At 45.0% G+C, this 24623-nt stretch overlaps 1 protein-coding gene across 1 annotated transcript in view; it reads right to left on the bottom strand.

Annotated features, from left to right (window-relative positions):
* Nucleotides 1-24623, bottom strand: part of L3MBTL4 (L3MBTL histone methyl-lysine binding protein 4) — a 350477-nt gene that overhangs the window by 196790 nt on the left and 129064 nt on the right. The window contains exons 11-12 of the mRNA XM_033837582.2: nt 18554-18639; nt 16390-16500 (exon numbers count right to left, since the gene is read on the bottom strand). Of these exons, the coding sequence (XP_033693473.1) occupies nt 16390-16500; nt 18554-18639 (197 nt within the window). The remainder of the gene's footprint in view (nt 1-16389; nt 16501-18553; nt 18640-24623) is intronic.

Here is a 24623-nt window from a genome sequence, read left to right as displayed (position 1 = left end):
CTAGAGCCCCTCAAACAGAACCTTGGAATCTCAACTTGACGTTGGATACACATAATTCTTACCCTTAAAATGTGGGTCTTGGGTTGAAACTCTGAATAGATTATCACTAGCTAAATCACATCATTTATGAAACCGTTTGCTCCTACAGAGCTATCTATCCAAAGAAAGGTGTCCAAAGCCTTGTAAGTGTAAAACCCTGATCCCCTCCCCCAGGTGAAGAATGCTCCCACGGAGTTGAGAGACTTCAGTGCAAAGCCTGAATTCTCTGAGCATCTAACAGTATCGGTGACATCCCCAAGTGTGTCCCCAGAGGGCAGAGAAATGGCTCTGACTGCAGACCTTCATCCTGAGATCCGGAGACTGAGGACCACTGCTAAGGGCGAGTGGCGTGGCGGTGACTGCAGCGCTTTTCATCCGAGCCTGAGCTGCCTTCCTCCGGTGTCCAGACCCTACAAGCACAGGCAGCGAGACTCAGCCAGTCCCGACCCCCCGGAGGGAACAGTGGGCCACTCAGAGGACCCTAAATCCTGGCTCCTGACCCCTTGCGCCCTCCCTTGTCTGCTGGAGCAGGAGGACAGACTGTCCCCACGGGGCCGCCGTGCCACGTCTCAGTGGAGGAGCCCTGCCGGGAGGAAAGGGCTCCCACCCTCCTCCCACGGCGGGGGGAGGGCTGGGGGACAGACACGGAGACAGACCTGGAGAGTGGGTGGGGGAGCAGGAGAAAGACTGGCAAAGCTGCTTCAGACCCTGGATTCAGCCGCGCGTGTCACCTGGTCTACACCCGTGTCAGTGAGCCAATCACTCCTGCCCCTTTTCACCTGCGCTAGGTTACTCCTGGATTCCTCAGGACTGCAGCAGAACCTGGACAAACACTCCTTAAGGAATTCCTTCAAGATCAGAAATTCCACCCAAAAGGCATGACTGTGCGGGGCCCTGCGTAACTTAGAGACAAGGCTAGAGACCTGGGCCTAACAGAGCCGCTGACAGTTATGGTCGGTACCGGAGGCCCTGGCGCTCCCGCCACTCTGGACGGTACTGACCAGGCCTCTGTCTTGGTCCCCAGCGGCCTTTCTCAGGTGGCCTCTGCCTGCGCAGCTGCAGCCTGGGCTCTGCTGTCCTCTCACGGTGGCCACTGGACTCCTGCTTAGGGCAACTGCCAGACTCACATTCGCACAGGTGTAAACCCACGTGCGCTCACGGCCACCTCGGGGTGCTGGGGAGAGCCCGGCCCAGCGCGGTGGACGGCCTCCCCTTCCCTCCCCGCTCACCTGCACCCCGCACCTCTGAATCCAGCCCGCTTCTTCCACCCCTCCCCCTTTCTCGATGCCACTCTGACTCCCAAGCTAATCTAAAGCCGGCTTTCACCTTCCCTCAGTCTCTCTTTGTATTTTATTGTTGATGAAACATCATATTCTTCATAGTAGACACATCTTCACAGAGAAGATGTGAGGAACACAGCTCGAACACCACACAATCCCCACACGGAAGCTCACCTGGAGGCCTCTCACACTCGGCACTCACAGAGGGGGTGGTCAGCTCAGCCCGTGTGTCAGTTCCATCTCCCATCCCTGCCCATCTGATGCATTACCTGCTTGTAATAAGATGTCTGATACATATCAGGGAGAGACTATTTCAAAACCCAGAAACTCTGCACTGCTCTCAATGTACCCTTCACTTATTCTAATCTTTACTGAGATTTTGAGACTTTTGCCTCATTTCTGTTTCTCCTGTTGGTATTCTGACCACTGGCTGTATAAAAAATATTTTTAAAGAAATAAATAACCACGGGTCTAAAAACGTTAGTTTCTATTGTGTTTTTTTCTCGTGTGTCCCTGGGTCTGCTTCTCCCTTTCAGCCACTTGCCTTGACCTTCAGTAAATTCAATGCCACTCCCAGAAGCCTAAACTTTAATAGAATTCTACAAATCAGTCAAAATGGAAAAGAAATGACATGTGTTTAACAAGTAGTGACTGAAGGTCTCTCAGCCTTTTCCGAGTGGACAGGACACCTAACTGACGAGGAGTTTAAATGTCAACAAAGATGGGCTGGTCCCGCAGCCCTGGAGCACGACTGTTAAATCACTGAACGGCAGACACGGTCCCTCAGTCTGGTGAGGCAACACCTGGTTCTGAGGATGCCCACAGGCCAGAAAACATGTTCGAGGGTACAATCAGGTGAGGTTAAATATTTAGACAATTTCACTGATTTTGTTAGTGTTTAACCAGTCTCTCTCCTCTCGTCTGAATTAGATTTTGGCTTCCAAAAGGGATAAAAATCTCTTCAATGCTCTAAGCTTCTAATATTTGCTAGTAATGTTAAAGAGACGGCAGAAACCTGACCTTCAGACACAAGCTGACATGGCAGATGCAAGGATCAGGTATGGAGAATCCCAAATCCAATACAGGCTTGTTCGCATCTTGGGACAGCTCACTGGCCCTCACGCCCTGGAGAGGGCTCTCCAGGTGGACGTGCACTGGCTACCAACTCTGTGTGTCACCAAATGCCCTAGGGCTGCACCATCCACTGCTACAGCCATTCCCCACATGTGGCTATTTTCATTTAAATTAATTAAACTTAACTATAATTGGATGAACTAGGAGTTTGGGGTTAGCAGATGCAAACTATTACATATAGAGTGGATAAGCAACAAGGTCCTACTGTATAGCACAGGGAACTATATTCAATGTCCTGAGATAAACCATAATGGAAAACAATATTTACATATATATATATTTATATGATTACTGCACAGAGCCTACTGGTAATAAATACACATAGAACTTACCACCCGGACAAGTGGGCAATGTGGGCTTGAAGAGGGACACTGAGCCCTATTGCCATAAGATGGCAGGAGTGGCGGGGTCGGGGGGGGGGGGTTTCAGCCACGCTATCCACAGCCCTAAGCAAAGGGGAACCTCTGTGACCTTAGTCTTGAATAAATATAGTTTCTGGGGCTTCCCTGGTGGCGCAGTGGTTGAGAGTCCGCCTGCCGATGCAGGGGACATGGGTTCGTGCCCCGGTCCGGGAGGATCCCACATGCCGCGGAGCGGCTGGGCCCGTGAGCCATGGCCGCTGAGCCTGCGCGTCCGGAGCCTGTGCTCCGCAACGGGAGAGGCCACAACAGTGAGAGGTCCGCGTACTGCAAAAAAAAAAAAAAAAAAAAAAAAAAATATATATATATATATATATATATATATATATAGTTTCTGGAAACGGAAGCAATACAATGAGCTTCAGCAGAAGGGAATCACTGGTCCAGCACAGACCTGGCTCAGAGGTGGTGACAGATGAACTATGAGGAAGGACCAGAGAAAAACACATCTCTGAGCTCTCACTGAAACACTCAGCCTCAGGGCAGCTAGAGAGCCTCAGAGTGTCAGGCAGGAAGGTGCTGGGCGGGAATGCCCGCAGAGTGGACATTCTGGGGCAGAGTGGAGCTGCCCCAGAAGCCAGCAAAGGAGGGGTGAAGGAGGCGCCAGAGCAGAGGCCAGGCTGCAAGTGTCCTGAGGGCAGCACAAAGCACCGCGGTGCAAATTGCTTGTTCATTCCAGAATCCTGGATGCAAATGGGAAATAATCAGTGTGCAGCCCAGCAAAGGACGAGGTCAGTCTGGGGCTTGCGGTTGTGTATTTACTGAGATAGGCCATCCTAATACATCCTAATACATCCTGATGGGGGGACATCGTGGGGTCAGGCTGTCAGAGGAACTTGCCTCGGTGGCTGGGAAGCAGAGATGAACCCAGGTTTCTGGAAGGAGAAGCCTAAGCCAGGTGAAGTGGGACACCCCCAAAAGCAACGTGGACCCTTCATGCTGCTGCCAGTTTTTGACATTAAATTTACACTTATTTTAAGAGAAGGAGGTTATTATTACTAGAAAATCGCTAGCAACCGTTACCGTTCAGAATCCCAGCCATTTGTTATCCATTATGTATACATTACCATCCACAGCCCCACTGTTTGTCATATGCTATTATCATAATGGCCCCATAATGGGCTCTGCTTCTCTGACACCATTGTAACTGCCATGACTCACTGTGTCAATTTTCCAAGGGAGAAAACATCACATACAATGAAATAATGCACGATTTTAGTTATTCAAATATTATATCATTCTTAGCCATGCTTATAGCTACCATGTTGCCTATTAAAAGTCTATTAGTAATACAGACGCACCAATTAAAATCCCATGTTCCATGTGGTATTATAAATAGTTTCTCTTTTATGGGGGATTACGTAGAGGATATCTAGTTAATGCCAAGGGTTAATGCACATTTGTTTTGATAAGGAATAAGGAATAAGGAATCTTTAATAATAGCAATTTACTTCCAGTAAACAACCTATCAGTACGTTTTTATTTACAATCCTCATTCATTCAGCAAGTGTTTATTTGGTGCCCATGAAATGCCAGGGACTGTTCCATAGGCACAAAGATGTCAAGAGTACTTGGGTGAGACTTCCCTGGTGATCCAGTGGTAAAGACTCCGCCTTCCAATGCAGGGGACGTGGGTTCAATCCCCTGTTGGGGAACTAAGATCCCACGTGCCGTGGGGCAGCTGAGCCTGCACACCACAACTACTGAGCCCGCGCACCGCCAACTACAGAGCCCACACGCCTTGGAGCCTGCTCCCCATAACTAGAGAGAGAAAATCCGCATGCCACAACTAGAGAGAAGCCCTCGTGCCACGACAAAAGACCCCGCATGCCTCAGCGAAGATCTTGCGTGCTGCAACTAAGACCCAACACAGCCAAATAAATAAATAAACAAGTAAATATTTAAAAAAAAAAAAGAGTACTTGGGAAATCAAGAGAGAAAAGTGCTTCCTCCGTGAGCTTACATTCTAGTGGCAAAACGTGATAAAGAAATAAACACACGAATGTGTAATCTAATGTCAGATAACCGTAAATCCTATGATGCAGACTAAATTCATATAAGAGGAAAGTGAATGCTTTGATAGAGCCGGGATAATTCTCCCATGGAAACTCTGAGTGTGTGTTCAGACATGAACGGGAAGGGAGACTGGCCGTGGGGACAGGGGTGATTTTATTTTGCATTTCTTCTGTCTTCCCGGTGAATGAAAAGCAGGGTTCTGAGAGGAAGGAGGACTGTGAAGCAGCCTCCTTGGCTGATGGGGGGCAGTGAACTGATGGGGGGAGGATGGGGTGGAGTCACAGAAATGGACTCGGGGTCCCTGGATCCCTGCGGAGATGACTTTAAAGCCAAACCCCTTGGAATGGCTCTTTGTCTTCTCTGGCCGCAGGACTCAACCTGGCCTCATTCAGAAGTCTGTAAAAGGCAACGATTAGAGAACGGGCAAAAATCCCCTTCCCGGTGCAGAGAGGACCTGCAGAAGGACAACAGAAGCGGAAGAAGAGGAAGCCAATGCAGTGACACGGAAATGAGACGACAACGTCTGCTTCCCTGTAGGTTCTTGATGCAAAACCTCCAACTTTGGCACATTCACATAAAATTGAGCCCAATTCCACTTATTAGGAAAAAAAATATCTACTGACTTCACAAAGCAAATCTTTGCTGTAAAAACCATGAAAATAGAATTCTTCTATTTCCCTGATTCTACCGTGCACATCCCTCCCGCACCCTTGTAGCACGGTTTCAACGATTATGAAATCCAGATGCACCGTCCATCCCTGTGGAAGGGCTCTGCCAGGTCCCAGGGGCAGAAGCCCATCGTGAAAGAGCTGTCATTGCCCACACGGGTTCTGAGTATGGCCGGTTCCCCAAGAGAGAAATGAACACCAGTACTCAGAGGCATGAGAGGGGGCAGCGCATGACCACTGCTGTGAGGCAGAGAGTGGGGCATCACTTCCACTCCAAAGAGAACTGTTAATACTAAGCCCAAAGTCTCTAGCCAGATCCTTGCACTTTTCTAAGCTGTACAGCTGCCTCTAAGGTGATAAATGATGGGAGAAGACAGGTCGGGGAAGTGAGTTGACAGTGCAGTGTGCGGGACCTAGTCAGGCACCTCAATGCACGTGCTCCAATCCACATTTTAAGTCCACTCTGGCATCTCTGTGCAGCATGGATTGACAGGGGCTCGGGGGTGCAGAGAGCCCAGCTGGAACGGAAGTGTAGTGGCCCATGTGAGAGGTGATGCCAGCTTTCATTAGGGTGGTTGTCATGGAGATGAAGAGAGGTCAAGAGATGAGGGACACAGTACTGGGAGTTAGAATCAATAGAATATGGTGGCGGGCTGTATGTGGCTGTTCTGAGATGGGCAGATTTTAGGAACGGCTCCCAGGCGTCTGGATTGAGCAATCTGGTGGATAAGCTGCCCTTTACTAAGCTGCAGACGCCGAGGGAAGAAACAGGTCTGGGTCTGCGTGCTGTGGAGTTCAGCCAGGACATATTAACATGGAACATACAAGCGATATCAAGTTACGGTTAAATACATGACTGCAGCTCTGGGGAGGAGGCTCTTGTTCAAATGCAGATTCTGACTCAGCAGGTCTGGGGTGAGGCCCGTGCCTCCATTCCTGACCTGCTCCCAGGTGACGGGGAGCCTGCAGCTGCAGGAAACCCTCACCTGTGCTAAGTGTGGAAAAGCCACCCCAGTTCCACCCGGAAGGCGGGATACTGATATTTTCAGCGGTGCCTGTTCCCAGTTTGTGTCGGCCTGTGTCTCTGATCATCAACTGTTCTCGGGGGGCTGCCACCCTGGCCAGCCTGCACGTCTGGACCCCACCGCAGTTCTCTGTTTGGTTCGACAGTCCTGAAACAGAGATCCACCCTCTGAGTTTATGAGATCTAACCCACTTCTGTTCTGTCAAAGGCCTCCTCGGAGCTGGCGGAAGAGCGCCACGTGAATGCAGCCTGGTCCCATTGTTTCCACAGCTGCATGCTGGTCCCGCCAAGGAAGCAAGGGCACAAATGCCTGGAGGGAGGCCCAGGGTAGGACGCACAGGCAATAAGCCTCTAAGAAGTAGTAGCAGAGAAAGAAGATCCGCCCCACCTGCTTGAGCTGCCGGCCCCTGCGCCCTGTTCCCCACAGCTGAGCCCCAATGGCTCCACAGCCATGCAGCTTCCTGTGATGCCTCTGCTCCCAGGTCCAAACACAGAGCTTGTACAGCCTGCCCGCCCAGGGGCCTTTCAATTAAAATAAATAAATAAGTAAATAAGTGTGTGTGTATGCGCGTGTGTGTGCAAATACATACATACATGCACGCACACACACAATTTAAAGCAGATTAAATCTGAAGACTCCTTTGTCTCTACATGATAGTAAATAAAGGCATTTGGTGTTTGGAAATGCAAATATCTCTAAGAGAAGAAAAACTGTTCTTCCTGAGAAGCCATCTGCCCCACGGCATCTTTGCTCACAACGCTCGCTGCACTGCAGTGAACTTGCACAGCACCTCACGGTTTGTGTCACGCACTCTACCCTGAACTGTGATTTAACCCATCTCCCAACTAGATGGTGAGGGCCTCGTCTCAGGGCCCCCGGCTCCTAGAATGGTCCCTTCTACCCTGCGGTGCTCAGTAAATAAAAGCTGTTGATTGCATAGCAGACCTCACCTCTTCTACCTGTTTTTAATGTGTATCTTAACTTTAACACCACTGCAATAGTCAGAATAATGGTTCTCAGCGATGGCCACATCCTAACCCCTAAAACCTGTGAAAACGCTCCCTTACATGGCAAAAGGGATTTTGCAGGTGTGATTAAGTGAAGGACTTTGAGATGGCAGAGACTATCTTGGGTTATCCTGTGGGCCCAAGATAATCACAACCGTCCCTATTCACAGGACACAGAAATGTCAGAGGGAGGTTTGAAGATGCTACCTGCTAAATGTGGAGAAAAGGACCAAGAGTCAAGGAACAGAGGCTGCTCCAGAAACTGGAAAAGGCCAGGAACAGGATCCCCCAGAGCTTCCAAAAGGAAGACAGCCTTGCTGAAACCTCCATTCTAGCCCAGTGACACGGGGCAATGTAATGTGCTACACCTGTGTGATTTTAAGCCACTAAGTTTGTGGTAATTTGTTACAGTAGCAATGGGAAGATACTACAAGTCCATTTTGGGAATAAATTAACCTGAGTAAGAATCTACCCACTGCCTTCTCATAGAAGCATCTCCTTTCCCGGAGTCTACTGCCTGTCCTTATATCACAAGAAATGACACAGATTTTGTAACAAGGGGGAAAATGCCTAATCACCGTCTTGCCTAATCAGTTCATTCTGGGGTGTTTTCATTTAGTTATTTATATTTGAGAGATGTTCTCCTGGTGGTAAAAATAGAGTGTGAAGCAGGATGTGAGAAAAAGAGACGATGCCCAGCATAACTAGCGAGACGATGCCCAGCATAACGAGCGAAGTATCAGTATTAGTGAGGGCGTTTGTGGTGTCAGAGCTGCAGCTGGTCAGAAACAGCGCACCTCTGTTCAGGAGAACAGCAGAGACCATGAGTGTCTCCTCCAAAGCTAAGACACACGCCAAAGACTCTCTCGTTCGCTCTGCAGACAGACGGCGAGTCCAGACCGCACCTTCCGACCGAGGTCTGGGAAACCAGTCTTCACTATCCGTCAAGCAAGCAGCCCCGTAGTTTTTGAGTAAATACAAAGCTTTGAATGAAGTGATGGAGAAGAGTGAATGGAGGGCCTTTTACTGACTTAGTCAAAAGTCCATTAACCCTTGAAACACAAACATAATCCCGTATCTATGTAGACAGGGGCGTGCATTTTGCAGCTGCGCCATTGACAGCCTTCCTCAGACACGCAAAGAAATGCATAACCCTAAAATAAGGGTTCAAAACAATCAGTGCTACCACACGTCACCTTTTATTTAAGAGTTTCCACACAAGACAGCGTTCTGCATAGAAACTGTGAAAACGTGCTATTTCTATTCTTTGGAGCTCATGACTAAGCTAGCGTCTCCAGCCAAACAGTCACAGGTCAGGATATCAGCAGGTCCTGCAGGGCAGGCTGGTGCGACGGGCAGGGTGTGGTTACCCAAGGAGAGGGAGCGCCGGCAGCAGCTCCAGCAGGGTGGCCGGCTGCCCGCCACCGCAGTTCTTTACGCTCTTGGAAAGGTTTCTGTTCTGGATACACTGACTTTCATAAAAACGTTCAGTGTGAGTCTCGACTCACAGTTCTTGGAGAATACGACGCCAGCGGCAGATAAGCTGACTCTGGGAGAGAATGTACATTATGGCAGGGAGGGGCTTGACTACACCCACTCTGAAAATCAGATGACTGGCTGGTAATCCACTGATACTAGGAGGCATGCATTTAAGTCTAGAAAGTGTTGATTCCGTGGCATCATCTCATTTACCTCCTTGACTGACTATATAAAACTTACCTGAAACTAGACTGAAATTTAAATATAGATCTGGTTTGGTTCACAAATCAAATATCCAGAAAAGAAAAAACAAGGCACGGATATAAAACTGCTTATACTAAAGGTAGCGACTCAATAAGTTCATCTCATCATCTAATCAGTACAGCGTATCTATTAAGACAGGCACTGGCCAATTACAGCCCAGAGGCTAAACAGGGCCCTAGCACCCACCTCTGTGCATGCCAGTAGCTAAAAATGGTTTTTACATTTTTAAATGGCTTGAGAAAAATCAAAAGAAGAACCCTTCATGACATGTGGAATTATTTGGAATTCAAATTCCAGGGTCCATAAATAAAGTTTTCTAGGGACCCAGCCACGCTCACCTGCTTCCATATAGTTTACGGTCACTTTTGTGCTAAACCACAGAGCCAGTGGCCGTGGCAGAGACACTTGGCCCCCAAGGCTGGGTTACTCTCTGGCCCTTTAACTGATGGAGATGCTGCCCTGCAGGTTAAGAGCTCCGGCTGAAGACCCGGGCCACCTGGTCCCCGCCTGCTCTACCGCTTAGGAGCCACGCGACCTCGGGCAAGCTGCTGAAGCGCCTGCGCTTGCTCCTCCCTGAGACTCCCTTGCGGGGCGGCGTGTGGACGGGGAGAGGAAAAGGATGTGAAGCGCGCCCAGGGCAGCACGTGGCACCGCACCCGGGTGAGCCACCACAGATGTCATTATTGCTGTTTGTTGTGACCGTGATCACACTAATGCAACTTTACCAGGTAGAGCCTTCTACCTGCTTCAACTTTTCTGGAAATCATGGTTGACACTAATTTATAGTTTCAACTACTCTGAAAATTATCTCTTCATTAATTGGTCATAATATTTTTGAAAGTTGTCCCAGTCTCCTTCCCAAATGAAGATAGTCATCAATCACTGTGGCACGTAATGGCCATTAATTAGAAGTTTAGCTCAAAGGACTGTCACTTTTAATGTTAGTATCTTGTTCTACTCTCGTATTTCAAAATCATTTTCAAAACTGCGCCCGAGATGGAGATGCTGGTGAGTGAGAGGACGCACTCCGTACTCTGCTCCCTCTTTGACAGATAATTACTCCAGGACTTGTAGGGGTCAAGCAGCTTCCTCAAAGTGCTGGCAACCCTTAATTAAAATGAACATTCATGGGCTTGTATTTGGACTTTTGCTTTGCATGAGTCCACCTTCAAGATTTTTTCAAACAAAAGCTTTGAACTTATTAATCTGACCTAAAATTCAAACTAGTTTCAAGTCACACACATAGACCACTTACTGTGACAATTTCTCTTGGTCATGATGCTCTTATTTCATTTAGAAATGCCACAAATACATCCAGTTAATGCATTAAATATGAAAAGACTTGCTGAAGAGACTCAATTTATTAATGATTCAGTAGAACTTCCTAAAACATCTATTTGGAATTCATTTATAATTCATTTCACAGCTTAGCTGCGGTTCCCACAGGGCAAATATTTATCAAATATTACTCAAATATTATTAATATTACGCAAATATTACTCAAATATTACTTATTTTAAGTCCTCCCTTTATGTTTATTTGTAGAAGGATACTTTTCTTTTCCAAATAAAGGCTAAACTTCCTACAAGCATCCATCCGTCTATTGTAATTTAATGTGCAATTCCTGATACGGTGACAGTAACGGGTTTTCAGATATAACACAGTACACTGTGCAACCAAACAAAAGAATAGTTATTAAACATAATAGCTGGCTATAAACTGAACAAGACACACATTGAGTACATCATAAATATTTATTAGAGAGTAACCATGGTAATTAATAAACACAGTAATCAAAATAAGAGGGAAATAGCATCTGAAAACCCTGCCATTGTAAGAAAAACTTCACAGCTCACCTACCAATGAACCACACACAACCAAATGGATATTTTCAGGATGAAAATCAGAATATCTGGCCTGGCTAGCACCGGCGGAGTACAGAGTATCTTGAATAGGGCTGCCATCGTCCCTAACGCTGACAATTATAGCCCCTAATGCCAATGGCTCATCAGAGCTGCAGAGTAAGGGCTAAAATGAGTTAGAAACATCTAAGTGTAAACTAGTTGTGCAACCTTGGTCAAATTCAGTTCTCCGTGCCAACTGCAAAGAAGAAATAACACCTACCTGGAAGGGCTGTTGTGTAACTAGACTTATTGTGGTGATGCTTTCCCAACATATACAAATCTCCAATCATATGGTACACCTGAAACTATCAAAATATACTGCTATACGTCAATTATATCTCAATAAAAAATAAACAAGAGAGTTGTTGTGACGATAAAGATGCGATACGTGACATACTCAACGAGCTCCCTGGAACAAAGCCCACATTCGGCACCTGGGTCTTCTTACTTTCCTATTACAGCGTCTGTGACTCCTGAGACTGACATCACCACACCCACTACTGCCCCTGCTTCTACTCCTGCAACCACGAAGCATCCCCCTTCTCTTTAGTGGTCACATGTAATAATTCAGATTCTTTGGAGCTAAACACTTCAGGCCCAGTGAGATAAGCATAATAAATAAAATAGACAATGACAAATGTTCGTAAGGATGTAGAGACACTGGAACCTTTGTATACCGCCGGTGAGAATGTAAAATGGTGCAGCCACTTTGGAGCACGACATTAAACAAAGAATTATCATAGGACGCAGCAGTTCTACTCCTAGATATATACCTAAGAGAAGTGAAGACATATGTCCACACAAAAACACACACAAATGTTCACAGCACCATTATTTAAAATAGCCAAAAAGCAGTGGTTAAGAATCCACCCACCATTGCAGGGGACACATGTTTGGGCCCTGGTCCCCTGCTCCACATGCCGCGGAGCAACTAAGCCCGTGCACCACAAGTACTGAGCCTGCACTCTAGAGCCCGTGAGCCACAACTACTGAGGCCCGCACGCCTAGAGCCCATGCTCCGCAACAAGAGAAGCCACTGCAATGAGAAGCCTGTGCACCGCAACGAAGAGTAGCCCCTGCTCACCACAAGTAGAGAAAGCACGCGCACAGCAACGAAGACCCAACGCAGCCATTAATTAATTAATTAATTATTTTAAAAAATAGCCAAAAAGTGGAAACAACCCAAATGTCTACCCATGATGAATGAACAACATGTGGTACATGCATACAATGGAATACTATCCAGGAATGAAAAGGGATAAAGTACTGTTACATGCTACAACTTGGATGAAACCTTCAAAACATTACAGTAAGTGAAAGAAGCCAGACACAAAGAGTCACGTATTACATCATTCCATTTATATGAGATGTTCAGAATAGGCAAAGCCATAGAGACAGAAAGCCGGATTATCAGGGGCTAAGGTGGAGGTGTAGAACGAATAGTGATTGCTAATGGACATGAGCTTTCTTTTGGGGGGGATGAAAATGTTATAAACTTAGATAGTGGTGACAGTTGCACACTTCTGGGAACGAACTCAAAACCAATACATTTTACGGTATGTGAATTTTGTTTCAAAAACCTGTTATAAAACAGAACTAATCAAGCACATATGGGCAACTATATATTCAGGGAGTGGCAGAAAAGAACAAAGTCTGTCTTTGCCGGGTCTGCTGTGCTCTGCCATGGAATGCCAGGACCACACAGACCTCCAGGCAGGACAGGCAACGTGAGCTCTGCACAAAAGACACAGTAGAGTGGTGTTACAGATGAACTCCACTCCCCGTCCTAGACATCTGCTCTCCCTCTAGCAAGTGGGGTAGTTATGACAAAAAGTAGAACGTAACAGTAGGAGCAGGAAGAATATGAGCTCTAGGGTTGAAAAACCCTGTTTGAAACCCAGGGTTTAAAGCCTGGTTCCCCCATATACTAGCGTGCTACCTTGGACCATTTACTTAACCTCTCTGAGCTTCAGTTTCCTCATCTATAAAATGGGTACAAGAGTACCTTATATGTCGCCCAGTGGCTGCGAGGATACACTACTGTATATAAAGCCCTTAGAAGAGTGTCTGACACCGTCATCACCATCAGCACTAAGATCGCTCTTGCTGTTCACCAGGCTGGCCCCCAACACTCAAACCCAGGCCCGTGGCACAATCGCACATGCTCCGTTAGCATCCCCGGGGACTCCCTGCTTTGCTCACCAAGTCGCCTGGGCTTGTTTCCTCTCCCTCTACTGATGACAATTACTTCATTAGCACAGAAAACCAGGGCCCCCGGGAGCGCAGCCCAGGGCACCTGCACTGACTAATAACCACAGCGGCGGCCAGCTGATGCCGTACAAAGAGCAGGGCACAGTTCCAGGAGTTTTGTATACCATCTTCATCCAGGTGCTCAAAGCCAGCCTGGGAGGTGGGCACTGTGAACCACATCGCTCTCCAGATGAGGAAAGTGCAAATAAGCTGAGTAACTACCAAGCTACCAACACGGTCAGAGCTGGAATCAAACCTGACCAGTGTAACCTGGGGTGCTTTCCTGTGCAGGAGGCTGAGTTAGATTTCCAAGGGAAGAGGAGTCGGGAGAGCAGCTGAGCATGAGCGAAGAGTGCTTTGTGACTATCACAACTGTCTCATTCAAATGGGAGGATGCCAAGGTACATTCCATGCCACTCATCCTTCACTCCTTCCCTCATTCACACATACATTAAGCATCTATCACATGCCAGCGATAAAAACAGTGCTTGAAGGATACTGACATTAAAAGAGGAAATTGTGGAACCATATAACCAACACATTAATAAAGGAACAAAAGGATGTCCCCGACCAAGAGAAGACCAGGAAAGGGTCAATTGCTTTCTCAACTGGCAAAGATAACCCCACCACTACCTTCAATCTACTTAGACAAGAATTCAGAGAAAAACCTGACACTCATTTTCAACACCTTGTATTCCCTGGGAACACCCATGAATGGAACTTTAAGCCATGCTTCTGAACCTTCTCTATAATTTGTTTCCATTCAGACATCTGCGCCAGCCCCCAGACAATCCCCTCACCTCCACCTCATGGGGCAGGACAAGCACTTACCCAGCTGCGGGCCTGCCTGGGGAGGGACGGGGTGGGGGCCATGGCGGCAGGTGTTGCAGGAGGTCAGAGGCTCTTTGGGAGACCACAAGTTTTCCACAAGCCCAGAGACACCTATATCATTCCAAGACTGATACATTCTGGCAGACGGAAGGGTGTGTGGAAGCTATGCACTGAACATTTTCTAAAGCACCATTTCACATCTTAATTTAGTCCTAAAATCCTAAAGGGGTTTCCATTATGCCCACAACCACAGGGGTAACACTTAGGGTTCTAAGCCTGTGAAAAGTACCCAATACTTTTCAACTCTTTTTCTTCTAGTAATGGTCAAAGCAATTTCCATGAAAGAAAAAGAATAAGGAGAAGAGACATGAAATACTTCTTTGGAAGGATGAGCTAAATCTTAAGAGATTTTTAAAGTCCAATGCTGAGATGGTAAATAAGGAATATACTAAACTTACTTTAGGAGCTAAAGGTTTTCAAATGGTATTTTACGGTAATACCAATACCAATATGATCACACTGTAAGCTGACAAATACGTTAAATTGGATACTATTGTATGTATCTTAGGAACCACAAGAAAATAATCTGTCAATTAAAATTCTAAATAACATTTTATGTACTATTAAGATTAAGCTTTTCCTATAAATGCAATAACTTTATAATGAAAGTTAAATAAGAATTTAAAGAAAAAACCTGATGCTCATTTTCAATAATGAAATATTACTGAATTTATAAAGTAATTATGATATCCAAAAATCAATCCCACAGTAAGTGCTGTAAGAGTAAACAACAATAAGGGACTTCCCTGGTAGTGAAGTGGTTAAGAATCCGCTTGCCAACGCAGGGGACACGGGTTCGAGCTCTGGTCCAGGAAGATCCCACAGGCCACGGAGCACTAAGCCTGCGTGCCACAACTATTGAAGCCCACGCACCTAGAGCCTGTGCCGCCCAACAAGAGAAGCCACCGCAGTGAGAAGCCCGCACACCACAACGAAGAGTAGCCCCCGCTCGCCGCAACTAGAGAAAGCCCACACGCAGCAGCGAAGACCCAACGCAGCCATAAATAAATAAATAAATAAATTTTAAAAAGAGTAAACAAGAAAAAGCTACAAATAAGAATTTATGCAATATGATTAAATTTAAAATAAAACCTTAATAACAATGTATGTGGGAGAACATACCTATAACATATTATTCCTGAATAGCGTTTAGCACAGTTTTCATTTGTCAGAAAAATACAGGACATTGCCAATACCTGCTTTTGGTAATCCACGGCCAGGCCAAATACGCATCTCTATGTTTTACTAAAATGTACGCACTGATTATTCTCTATGAGATGAATTAGAAGTTGTTTTCAAATTAGGCATATAGCAAACAAGATTTCTTTTAAATTATATCAAACTGTATATCGAACTTAAATACACCTTTCTTAATAATTTCTATAAATATTCGTTGGCTTCAATCTTTTTATTAATATGAAAATAAACTGTGCTTGGGTGGAAAGTAATTTTTGAACTGTCATATGCTGTAGAAGACTTATTGAATTCCACAGATGCTTTCAGCTTTCTGTAGAAAAAAATGAAAGGCTTTCACTTAAGGATAATTTAATTTTGAAGATGTGTATATTTTTAAAATCCAGATGTCACAGCAAGGATGGTATAGAAATCTGTGAATCAAATTTTCACTTCAAAATCTAACCTTTTGTTTGAATAGGAGAGAACAAGGAGGTAATCGTCTTGTTAAGGTGTTTAATGACAATAGTTTCAAGAAAAATCTGATAATACCAACAAAAAGAAGCTTTGTTTAAAAAAAGGAACAAAATGTATAACGTCTACACAGCAAATCCAAACAGGGACGTGTAAGAACCCTCTGAAAATCAGTCGTGTCTAATCTACAGAGTCCCCTTCCACACACACTGGCTAGAGGACCTTCTACCAGAGTCTCGTGACCAGCAGTGAAGTCAGGCCAGTTCGATTCTCCTGCTGAGATAAGAAATCAGAGCCTCTGAAGCCAGTCTCACAGGAAACGTAGGGAAAACGCCAATACAATATCGTACTAATCCAAACGCGTACCTTTATTCTTTGGTCATCAACATCTATAATCGTAGCAACACGAATTAACCTGGGGTTTCGTTTATCCACGACTTCAAGTTTCATATTCGGGAGAAAACCATGGGGCAACCGCTGTAACATTACAAGAGCAACAAGTTATGCGAAATCCAATAATTCAGATGTGCTACTAACGTTTTCTAAAATATGACTGTTCTAACTTTACATCAGATATTTAATACAACTGGAAGTTAGTTTTAAGAGCACATAGACCTTCATGCATACTATTTTATCCATTTTCATAAAAACCTGCAGGAAGAAAAAGAATATTTTGGTAATTTTCAAGATAGCTAAAAGACAAAGATTAAATCATAAATTCATTAATGGTCACAAGTTCAAAAAAGGATCTTATTATAACTTAACTATTGGTTTAGATGTTATTTTTTTCTAACATTAACCTTTTAAATTAAGAAATCATTGACTATTATCACTGCCCAGTTTTGGAGTGTAAGACACAGAAGGCAAAATTAACAAAGAATTAGAAGGGTAAACATGATCCTTTAAATTTTAAAATAGATAAAAGCTGCCATAATTATAACAGCTAAATGTTTTAAAATCATACCACAATGTAATTTAAAGTCATAATCTGTGCTTTTGGTGCTTCATCTTTAACATAAGCATGTTAAACTGCATTAATTTAGGGTTTCTTCCAAGTCTTAAAATGCTGGGAACCAGGAGTCTACAACGATGGACGCTCAGGAAACACTAAGGAAAATGGAGTGGGGAAAAAATGCACTGGGGCTTACCAAATCATTGAAACTGAGGAAATTTACCAAAAATCAGTCAAAAGACAACTCTGCCAGTGTTTAAGGATGGCAAAAAGTTTCACTTTGAAAGCTATTACACATAAAAGTGTTCAGTTGACTTTCTTGAAAATGAAAGGGTACTGAATTTCTCAAGTCTAGAAAACGGCAGTAGGAAAATAAAACTTTTGATAATGCCTGACTTACAAAACAGTTAAATCTTTCTACAATACCTGGTTTGTTCCTCTCCAGCTTTTGTGGAAGCATATTTGTTTCTAAAATGCATTATTATGTCTACTAAATGGAGCATACTGACTATAATTAGGTCTCTGATCCTTGAACATATTTCTTTTCTCCCCGAGGTCACCATGCTGATAACAAAGGTAATTGTTTCATATTGCAGATGCCAAAGACATACAGCTTGAGGTGAACCCTTAATAACCCTGTGACAGAGGCTGGAGGTTGCCTTTTTAACTGAATCTTTTCACAATATGATTTTCTTGTAATTTTCTTCTTGGAAAAGTAAAGTGAAGTTTTGACATAAAGCAAGAGAGAAAGTGAGACTACAAGCAGCTGGTATTTTTGCTTATTGAATTTTTGCAATTCTTAAAACGCTTTCTAGCATGCCACAACTTCTAGCCCTCTTAATTTGATTATACCTCTTCCTCCAAATTCGACCTATTTTAATCAATTGTTTTAAAAAATGAAATAGCATTCTGTTTTAAACCCCTTTTGATCTTTAGAAAACTCTCAGTAAAAGAAATCACATGGAGAAGCTCACTATATAACATTCTGATTAAAGATGAGTCAGGGACACATCGCTGAAAGGGAACAGAGCTTGAAAACCACTGGTTTAGAACATAAGTATCTCTAAGTATGCTATCAGTACACTTTCTTTATACTTGGTTTAATCCTGGAATAAATGGGTATGTACAAATTTGAACTTCACAAGTTGGTATTCTGACCAATTGCTAAAAGCAATGTTCCCTCAAAATAGGTGAAAGGGTAACACACAGGGGCTACATACACTCCATCTATTTTATCCCGGCATCATCGACCGTCAAACAGTCCCTGAGACCGAAAGCTCAGGGTTCCCACTCAGAGGACCAACAGACCCAGAAAGGAAGGGCTCAGTCATCAGAGGCTGAGGGGGCTTCCAACCGGACTTCAAGGAGGGAAATCGTCACCTGCACTGGTGCATAGGAACAACAGTAAATGAGTCACCTCCTTTGCATTTTTAACTGAAAAGCAAAGCAAATTGGTCATGGAAACAACACTTGAATTTAAAAGGAGAAAACTAGAATGATTCTGAATTGCCAAATGAAGGCACCATTCCACACGGACACTGTTGAAAAAAGCTGGGAGTGCTACACATCCAAACTTACCATTTTAAAAACTCTGGCAGGTACTGCATTAGTTCGAGTAGCTTCCAGATATTCTGTCCAGGAAAATTTTTCTGGCTCAGGATAACCTGAAAAATAAATAAATATCAAATGATTACTCACTGATATTCCGATTGCCATATACTATGAGACATCTGCTAATAATAATGCCCACAGTTAATTGAATGCTCACTATTCAATAGCCCCTATTAAGAACGTAAGTCTGTGATAACCTCTGAGAGGGCTGTTTCGCCCCCACTATGCTCGTGTGCATGCATTCACTGGTCCATGCATTCACTCCATGAGTGTAAGCAGGTGAACCGAGGTAGAATGGGGGTCTGAGCACTGGGCAGAGCCAGGCCACCCCCAGGAGGCCTCTTGAGATGCTTGAGAAAACTCACAATCACTGTCTGACCTCACTCCATGAACTGATGATCTTTCCAATTCCTCCAATAATTCTGCTTTGATTAGGGTTTTATTCTCATAATTAAATGTTTGTAATTACAATTTCCCAGGTTTGTTATTTATCATTGCAATTTTAAAATATATATTGGTATAACATGATATAAAGCGCGCTATGTTTAAATATTTCTGTCTAATTGGGTTTCTTGTTTCTCTTTATGCTGTGTTATTTTATTCCTAATTACATTTGCCAGAGGTCCGTCTATATTACTGTGTTGTTTTCTTTTCCCTTTCAAGAAATGAGTACTTAGACTCACCCATCAGATCTATTGTTTTCTTTTGTCTCTCCTAACTATTTCGTTTGCTGCTTTTAGTCTTATCACCTCTTTCCTCATACTTCCCTTAGGTTTGTTTTATAGTTATCTTGCTAAACTGAATTATAAACATAATTATTTCTATTTCTTTAAAAATAATATAAGCATTTAAGGCTATGAATTTACCACTGCTGTCCCTCAATACAGCTTTAGACATCTGGACAAACTTTTAGGAAATATTTATCTTTCTCACTTTTACTTTCTAAAAAACAATTATAATGTGTAATTGTCACCTTGATTTAATCATTGGCCAAACATTTAAGAGACAGCCCAAGTGGTTAATTTTTTTTTTTTTTTTTTTTTGCGGTACGCGGGCCTCTCACTGTTGTGGCCTCTCCCGTTGCGGAGCACAGGCTCCGGACGCGCAGGCTCAGAGGCCATGGCTCACGGGCCCAGCCGCTCCGCGGCATGTGGGATCCTCCCAGACCAGGGCACAAACCCGTGTCCCCTGCATCGGCAGGCGGACTCTCAAGCACTGCGCCACCAGGGAAGCCCCCAAGTGGTTAATTTTTGAAGTTGTTTAAAATATTAATAATAATTTCCAGTTTACCACATGGTAGTTTCAGAATATCACATGGTCCGTACAATTACTATTTGGGAGACTTTAAGATTTCTTCTTGGTATAACACAGGATCAACAGTTAAAAAGTATTTAAAGTATATATCAATACATACACACAGATATGTTTTAAGGTGTAATATCAATATGCATTAATTCAATCTAAATAGCTGTATTACTCAAAAATCTATTTATTTCTTATTTAAGCAAAAAGCCTGAAGCAATATGCAGGAATCTCTCAAATAAATTTTCTGTACAGTTTTCCAGTACTTCTGATAATTTTTTTGTTCACACTTAAATGTTTTGCCAAAATAAAATATATTTTTAAAAAATATACAAATCAAGTGGACAGATTGAGAAATTGTCATAAACTCTCCCACGTAACCAGAACATGGGACACCCCGTCCCCATCCCACCCCCGTCTGGTCACGGCCCCACTTTCCTCAAAGGGAGCCACCTGTTCTGGCTTCTGCCCTCTGAGATGAGCTCTGCTCATTCCCTTTTCTCCTTGTATGAATGGAATCACACAGCCTGTGCTCATCTGTGGTCCTGGGCTTTTGCTCAGTAGTCTGGCTTCAAGGTTCTGTAGACTGCTGTGTGAGGGTTGTTCATTTTCACTGCTGCATAGTACTCCATTCAGGGGTACCTCACAATTTATTCATCCTTTCTACTGGTGATGGTCATTTGAGGAGTTTTAATTTGGGGGCTATCACAGAAAGTGCTGTTACAAATATTCTAGCGTGTTTTTTGCAGGAACCAGAAGTATACATTTCTGTTGGAATGCATCCAGGAGTAAAACTGCTGGATCTTGGGGTATTTTGCATCACACGTTGACCTTATAATGTTTAACATATAAAAGCATATGGAATATTCAATAGTAACTGGACTTTTTATTTAATATAGAGAAATTTTACCTTTTGGACACATTTATTGCATTTTGCCTCAAATTCTCCTTTTTACTAAAAATTAAATTGTATGCCATTTGGTTATTTTCTGTTTATGTTTGTCTGATAAAATTTTGCCCATCTTTATCACTTTTATATTATTTTGTTTCAGGTGTATCTGTTAAACACCTCCTAAGTGGATTTTAAAAAACATTTACATTTACGGGTTTGCTTTATCTAACTTCTGTAAACACATTTAAGCTGGACTTTTTTTTAAAATAACTCTTCTAGGATATCTTTTGATTATTGTCCTTCTCTATGTGAGTTATGTTACATAACTTACGTTTCAATAATTATTTCTGCAGTTGCATTTACCTTTATAGCTCATATGTTTAAAAACCGTCCAAACTCATTCCTTGTATCCTGGGCCTCCACAGTCCTGCGTGGGTTCTGAATCTGCCCCTTCAGCATTGGCTCTTCTCTGCCTGCTCCAGGTTCCTGGCCCAGGGACCTGACCGGCAGATTCAGGGCAACGGTGACAAAGGAAACCAGCGTGTGGTGGGTTGAGGGAGGAATGCATGGTGCACAAGACAGGAAGCAGCTAGTCCTGCCCCGAGAAACCCAGCTGCTGTTACGAGAGGGAGAATCCCACCCTGATTTACGTGATCAATACGTGAAAATAAGAGACTATGGCTATTTTAAGTGATTCTTAAGTACTCACTGCCTCTGTGCGACTCTCTAGAAATGAGCTATGCACGTGCAAAAAAGAGGAAACACATGCATTAGGTCTATCTTCCCTGTTCAGTGAACCCAAGGAAGAAAAGAGTGTCTTCCAGCCCCGGGAGTCTTGTGAACACCACACATTCCCACTGTCCTCCTCCTGGCCCAGCCCTGAGCCGGCGCACTGCAATGAAGAGCAGCCCCTGCTCGCTGCAACTAGAGAAAGCCCGCATGCAGCAACGAAGACCCAACACAGCCATAAGTAAGTAAATAAATTTATTAAAAAGAAAAGAAAACCTTGTCTAACTGGCTTCCATTTACTGGTAACGCCGTAATGCCCGCTCCACCCACACTGATTCATTTATTCCTCACATACGCCTTTTTGTTCTCATTTTACAGGTGAGGCTCAGGGAGCTTGAGCAGTTCACTCAGTGTTGTACAGTTAGGATGCAGAGGAAATGGGATTTGAAGAGTGATGTCTCATTCAGTTGCCCACATCCTTCATCACTGCTCCCCCAGTATTCTAGGGCGTCCATCCTCCAGGCCTCAGGACGGTGGGGCGAGCTCCCCCTGGAGGCCAAGGTTCAGGATCACGGGGAGGGGATGCGGGTGGAGGACGGGAGACAGGGCTACAGGTGTCAGTGCGTTTATTCACAGCCCACCGCATCCCGCACTATTTAGAGTCTGAAATGTCAGGGAAGGGCAACACTGGGAGAAAACCGGGCACAGGTGTGGCAGACCTGAGGGAGGGGACCAGGGACCACACACAGGGTGTAGCCGGGTGCTTAGGACCTCCCCGTGGGGAGAAGAGGGAGAGAGGGGGAAAAGGGTCCTCGGGCAGATGACAGCCTAGGGGGATGGCGTGCGGAGGAGATTAGGGCTCAGGGGCCCTTTCCGAAGGCTGAGGACCACGTCCGGAGAAGCCGTGGGGCTCCTCCTGGAAAGGGCGACGCCCGCCTCCTTCCTGGTGTCAGGAAGCTAGGGGGACAGAGGTCAATTCCAGAGCTTTGAGTTCAAGAGATCTAAAGTCAAGAAAAGCCCTTAAAGAGGATACACACTCAGGGAAACTCAAGGCCAAACCAAGGGAAGCATAAGTGAAAACTCCTAAATCGTGTCATTCCAAGGGCTGCCTGCATCACCCAGGAAAGAAGCAGGTCCTCACCCGACCCCAGGCCCTGCACAGCCGGCCTCCCCTCTGCTGCCACCGGACGCCACGGTCTCCTCCCCCTCAAGCTCTCCCCCCAAAGGAGACGCCCCCACCGCCTCCCCACTCCCCAGATACCCACCTCCTCTAAGCTGCTATTCCAGTGTCACGACCTCCTGAGACAGGCCGTGCCCCTCCCCACCGTATCACTCGCCCTATTCTTCTCCACAGCACTGACCCCCTAACTATTCATATTTTGCACGTTTCTCTTGCCCATTAGAATATTACTGCCTTCTGACAGAAATTTATTCATGTCACTGCTATTTTCTCTGAGCCTAGAACAGTGCTGTCATTATCACGCAATAACTATTTGGTAAATATCTGTTAAATGAATGAAATGTATTTCCTGAGAAGTCTGCATCGAATACTGCGGTGACTGGAGCTGGTACGACGCTGCTTTCCCGCTGGCGATGCTGGGATTCTGAGACACCCTGAGGACAGGATGGTGCTCCTGAATCACCCCTGGCTCAGCTCCCAAGCAGCACTGCAGCCTGGACAGAGCCCAGGCAAGGCATCTCATTTGAGGCATCTGTACGGGCAAAGAGCACTCCTCAACCTTCCACGTAAGAAAGGCCAGCTGAAGGGTGAGACTGGTTACAGGCTCTTCTTACAACAACAGCCTAAATCAAAACATAATTCTGCCACCGGATCCTTCCTTCTAAAGAACCGGGATCATGAATAAATAGCACAAGTCCTTACGTTCCTGACCAGGTTACCTGGTCTGGGTAACCTGTCCCATGGAAGCAAGACAACAATAGTTATACCAGGGGCCAATTCTGGAACCAAAAACCATTGGTGTCCCAGGACAAGTAATTTTTAAGTAATGGACAATAGTGCTGTTTAACAACCAGCAATAAACAGGGATCTGCTAAGAGTCTTACCAAGAAGATTCAAGAAGAATGGACAGAACATTGACCATAAATACATGCTGGAAGGACTTAAGAGTCCTCTTCATCTAACTCTTCATTTTATTGATGAGGAAAGTGAGACCTGGCATTTTAAGTGACATGTCAAAGGCAAGACAACTAATAATGAAGCCAAAGCTCGAGCCCAGGTCTCCTGACCTGCAACTTACAGAGATCAAGACCTGCAGAGAGCTGCTCTGAGGCCCAGTGATGCTTTGCAGGCTGCCGGACACTGGGCAGGAGAAAGCACCAGCATCAGCAGGCAATGAGGGCCGGACCACCGGAACCAGGGAAGCCTGAGTGGGTTTCGCCATCATTCTGAGAGACTGATTCAGGCAGCGCTCACAAGGCAGAGCAGGGACTTGTCCAGACTCCGGGCCTCCCAATGGTAGAGACTGAGCAAAGCCACCACTGACTGGGACCTGCCCTCTGGTTCTGCACACAGAGGGGCCAGTTATGAAAACCATCCTAACACTGCATGACCACCAAGCATCCTGGGTCAGACACTGTACACCACTGACCACCAGACGTGAGGACAATCATGGTTACGCCTACTTCAGGTTCCCCCAATTTGGTTTTCAAAAGACACATCGAAACTCACCTCACATTGACCGTACCTTAGATGCCAGAAGTCCTGGACTCTCATTCAGCTCATTACAATTAAAGTTAAAATATCCTTTCTGGCCAAAGAATACAAATTAGACTCCCTAATATTTATAACAGGACATCAGATCTGCTACTTGGTCGTCAATCACATGCTAAAGCACACGGAGAACTCTTGGGTCTATAGTGTGGACGAGCAGTAGCTCAAGCATGTGTCAAAGAGCTCATTTTGCTCAAATTATGGCTGAGAGGAACTGTTTCCAGCATAGACTGAGAAAAGACAGATCACGGGAAGCAACCAATCTGTACCACCCTGGCCAAGCTCCCAGCAGACTTGTCTTCAAAACGCCCATGGCTCCCACAGCACCTAATGCAGCCCAGGCATTCGAGATGGGGTTAATCACCGCTTTCTCTGTCTCATTC

The sequence above is a fragment of the Tursiops truncatus genome, chromosome 13, assembly GCF_011762595.2.
Source record: "Tursiops truncatus isolate mTurTru1 chromosome 13, mTurTru1.mat.Y, whole genome shotgun sequence".
In the NCBI taxonomy this organism is placed as follows: Eukaryota; Metazoa; Chordata; class Mammalia; order Artiodactyla; family Delphinidae; genus Tursiops; species Tursiops truncatus.
The sequence above is the reverse complement of the archived record's forward strand: the minus strand, read 5'-3'. Positions and strand labels throughout refer to the sequence as shown.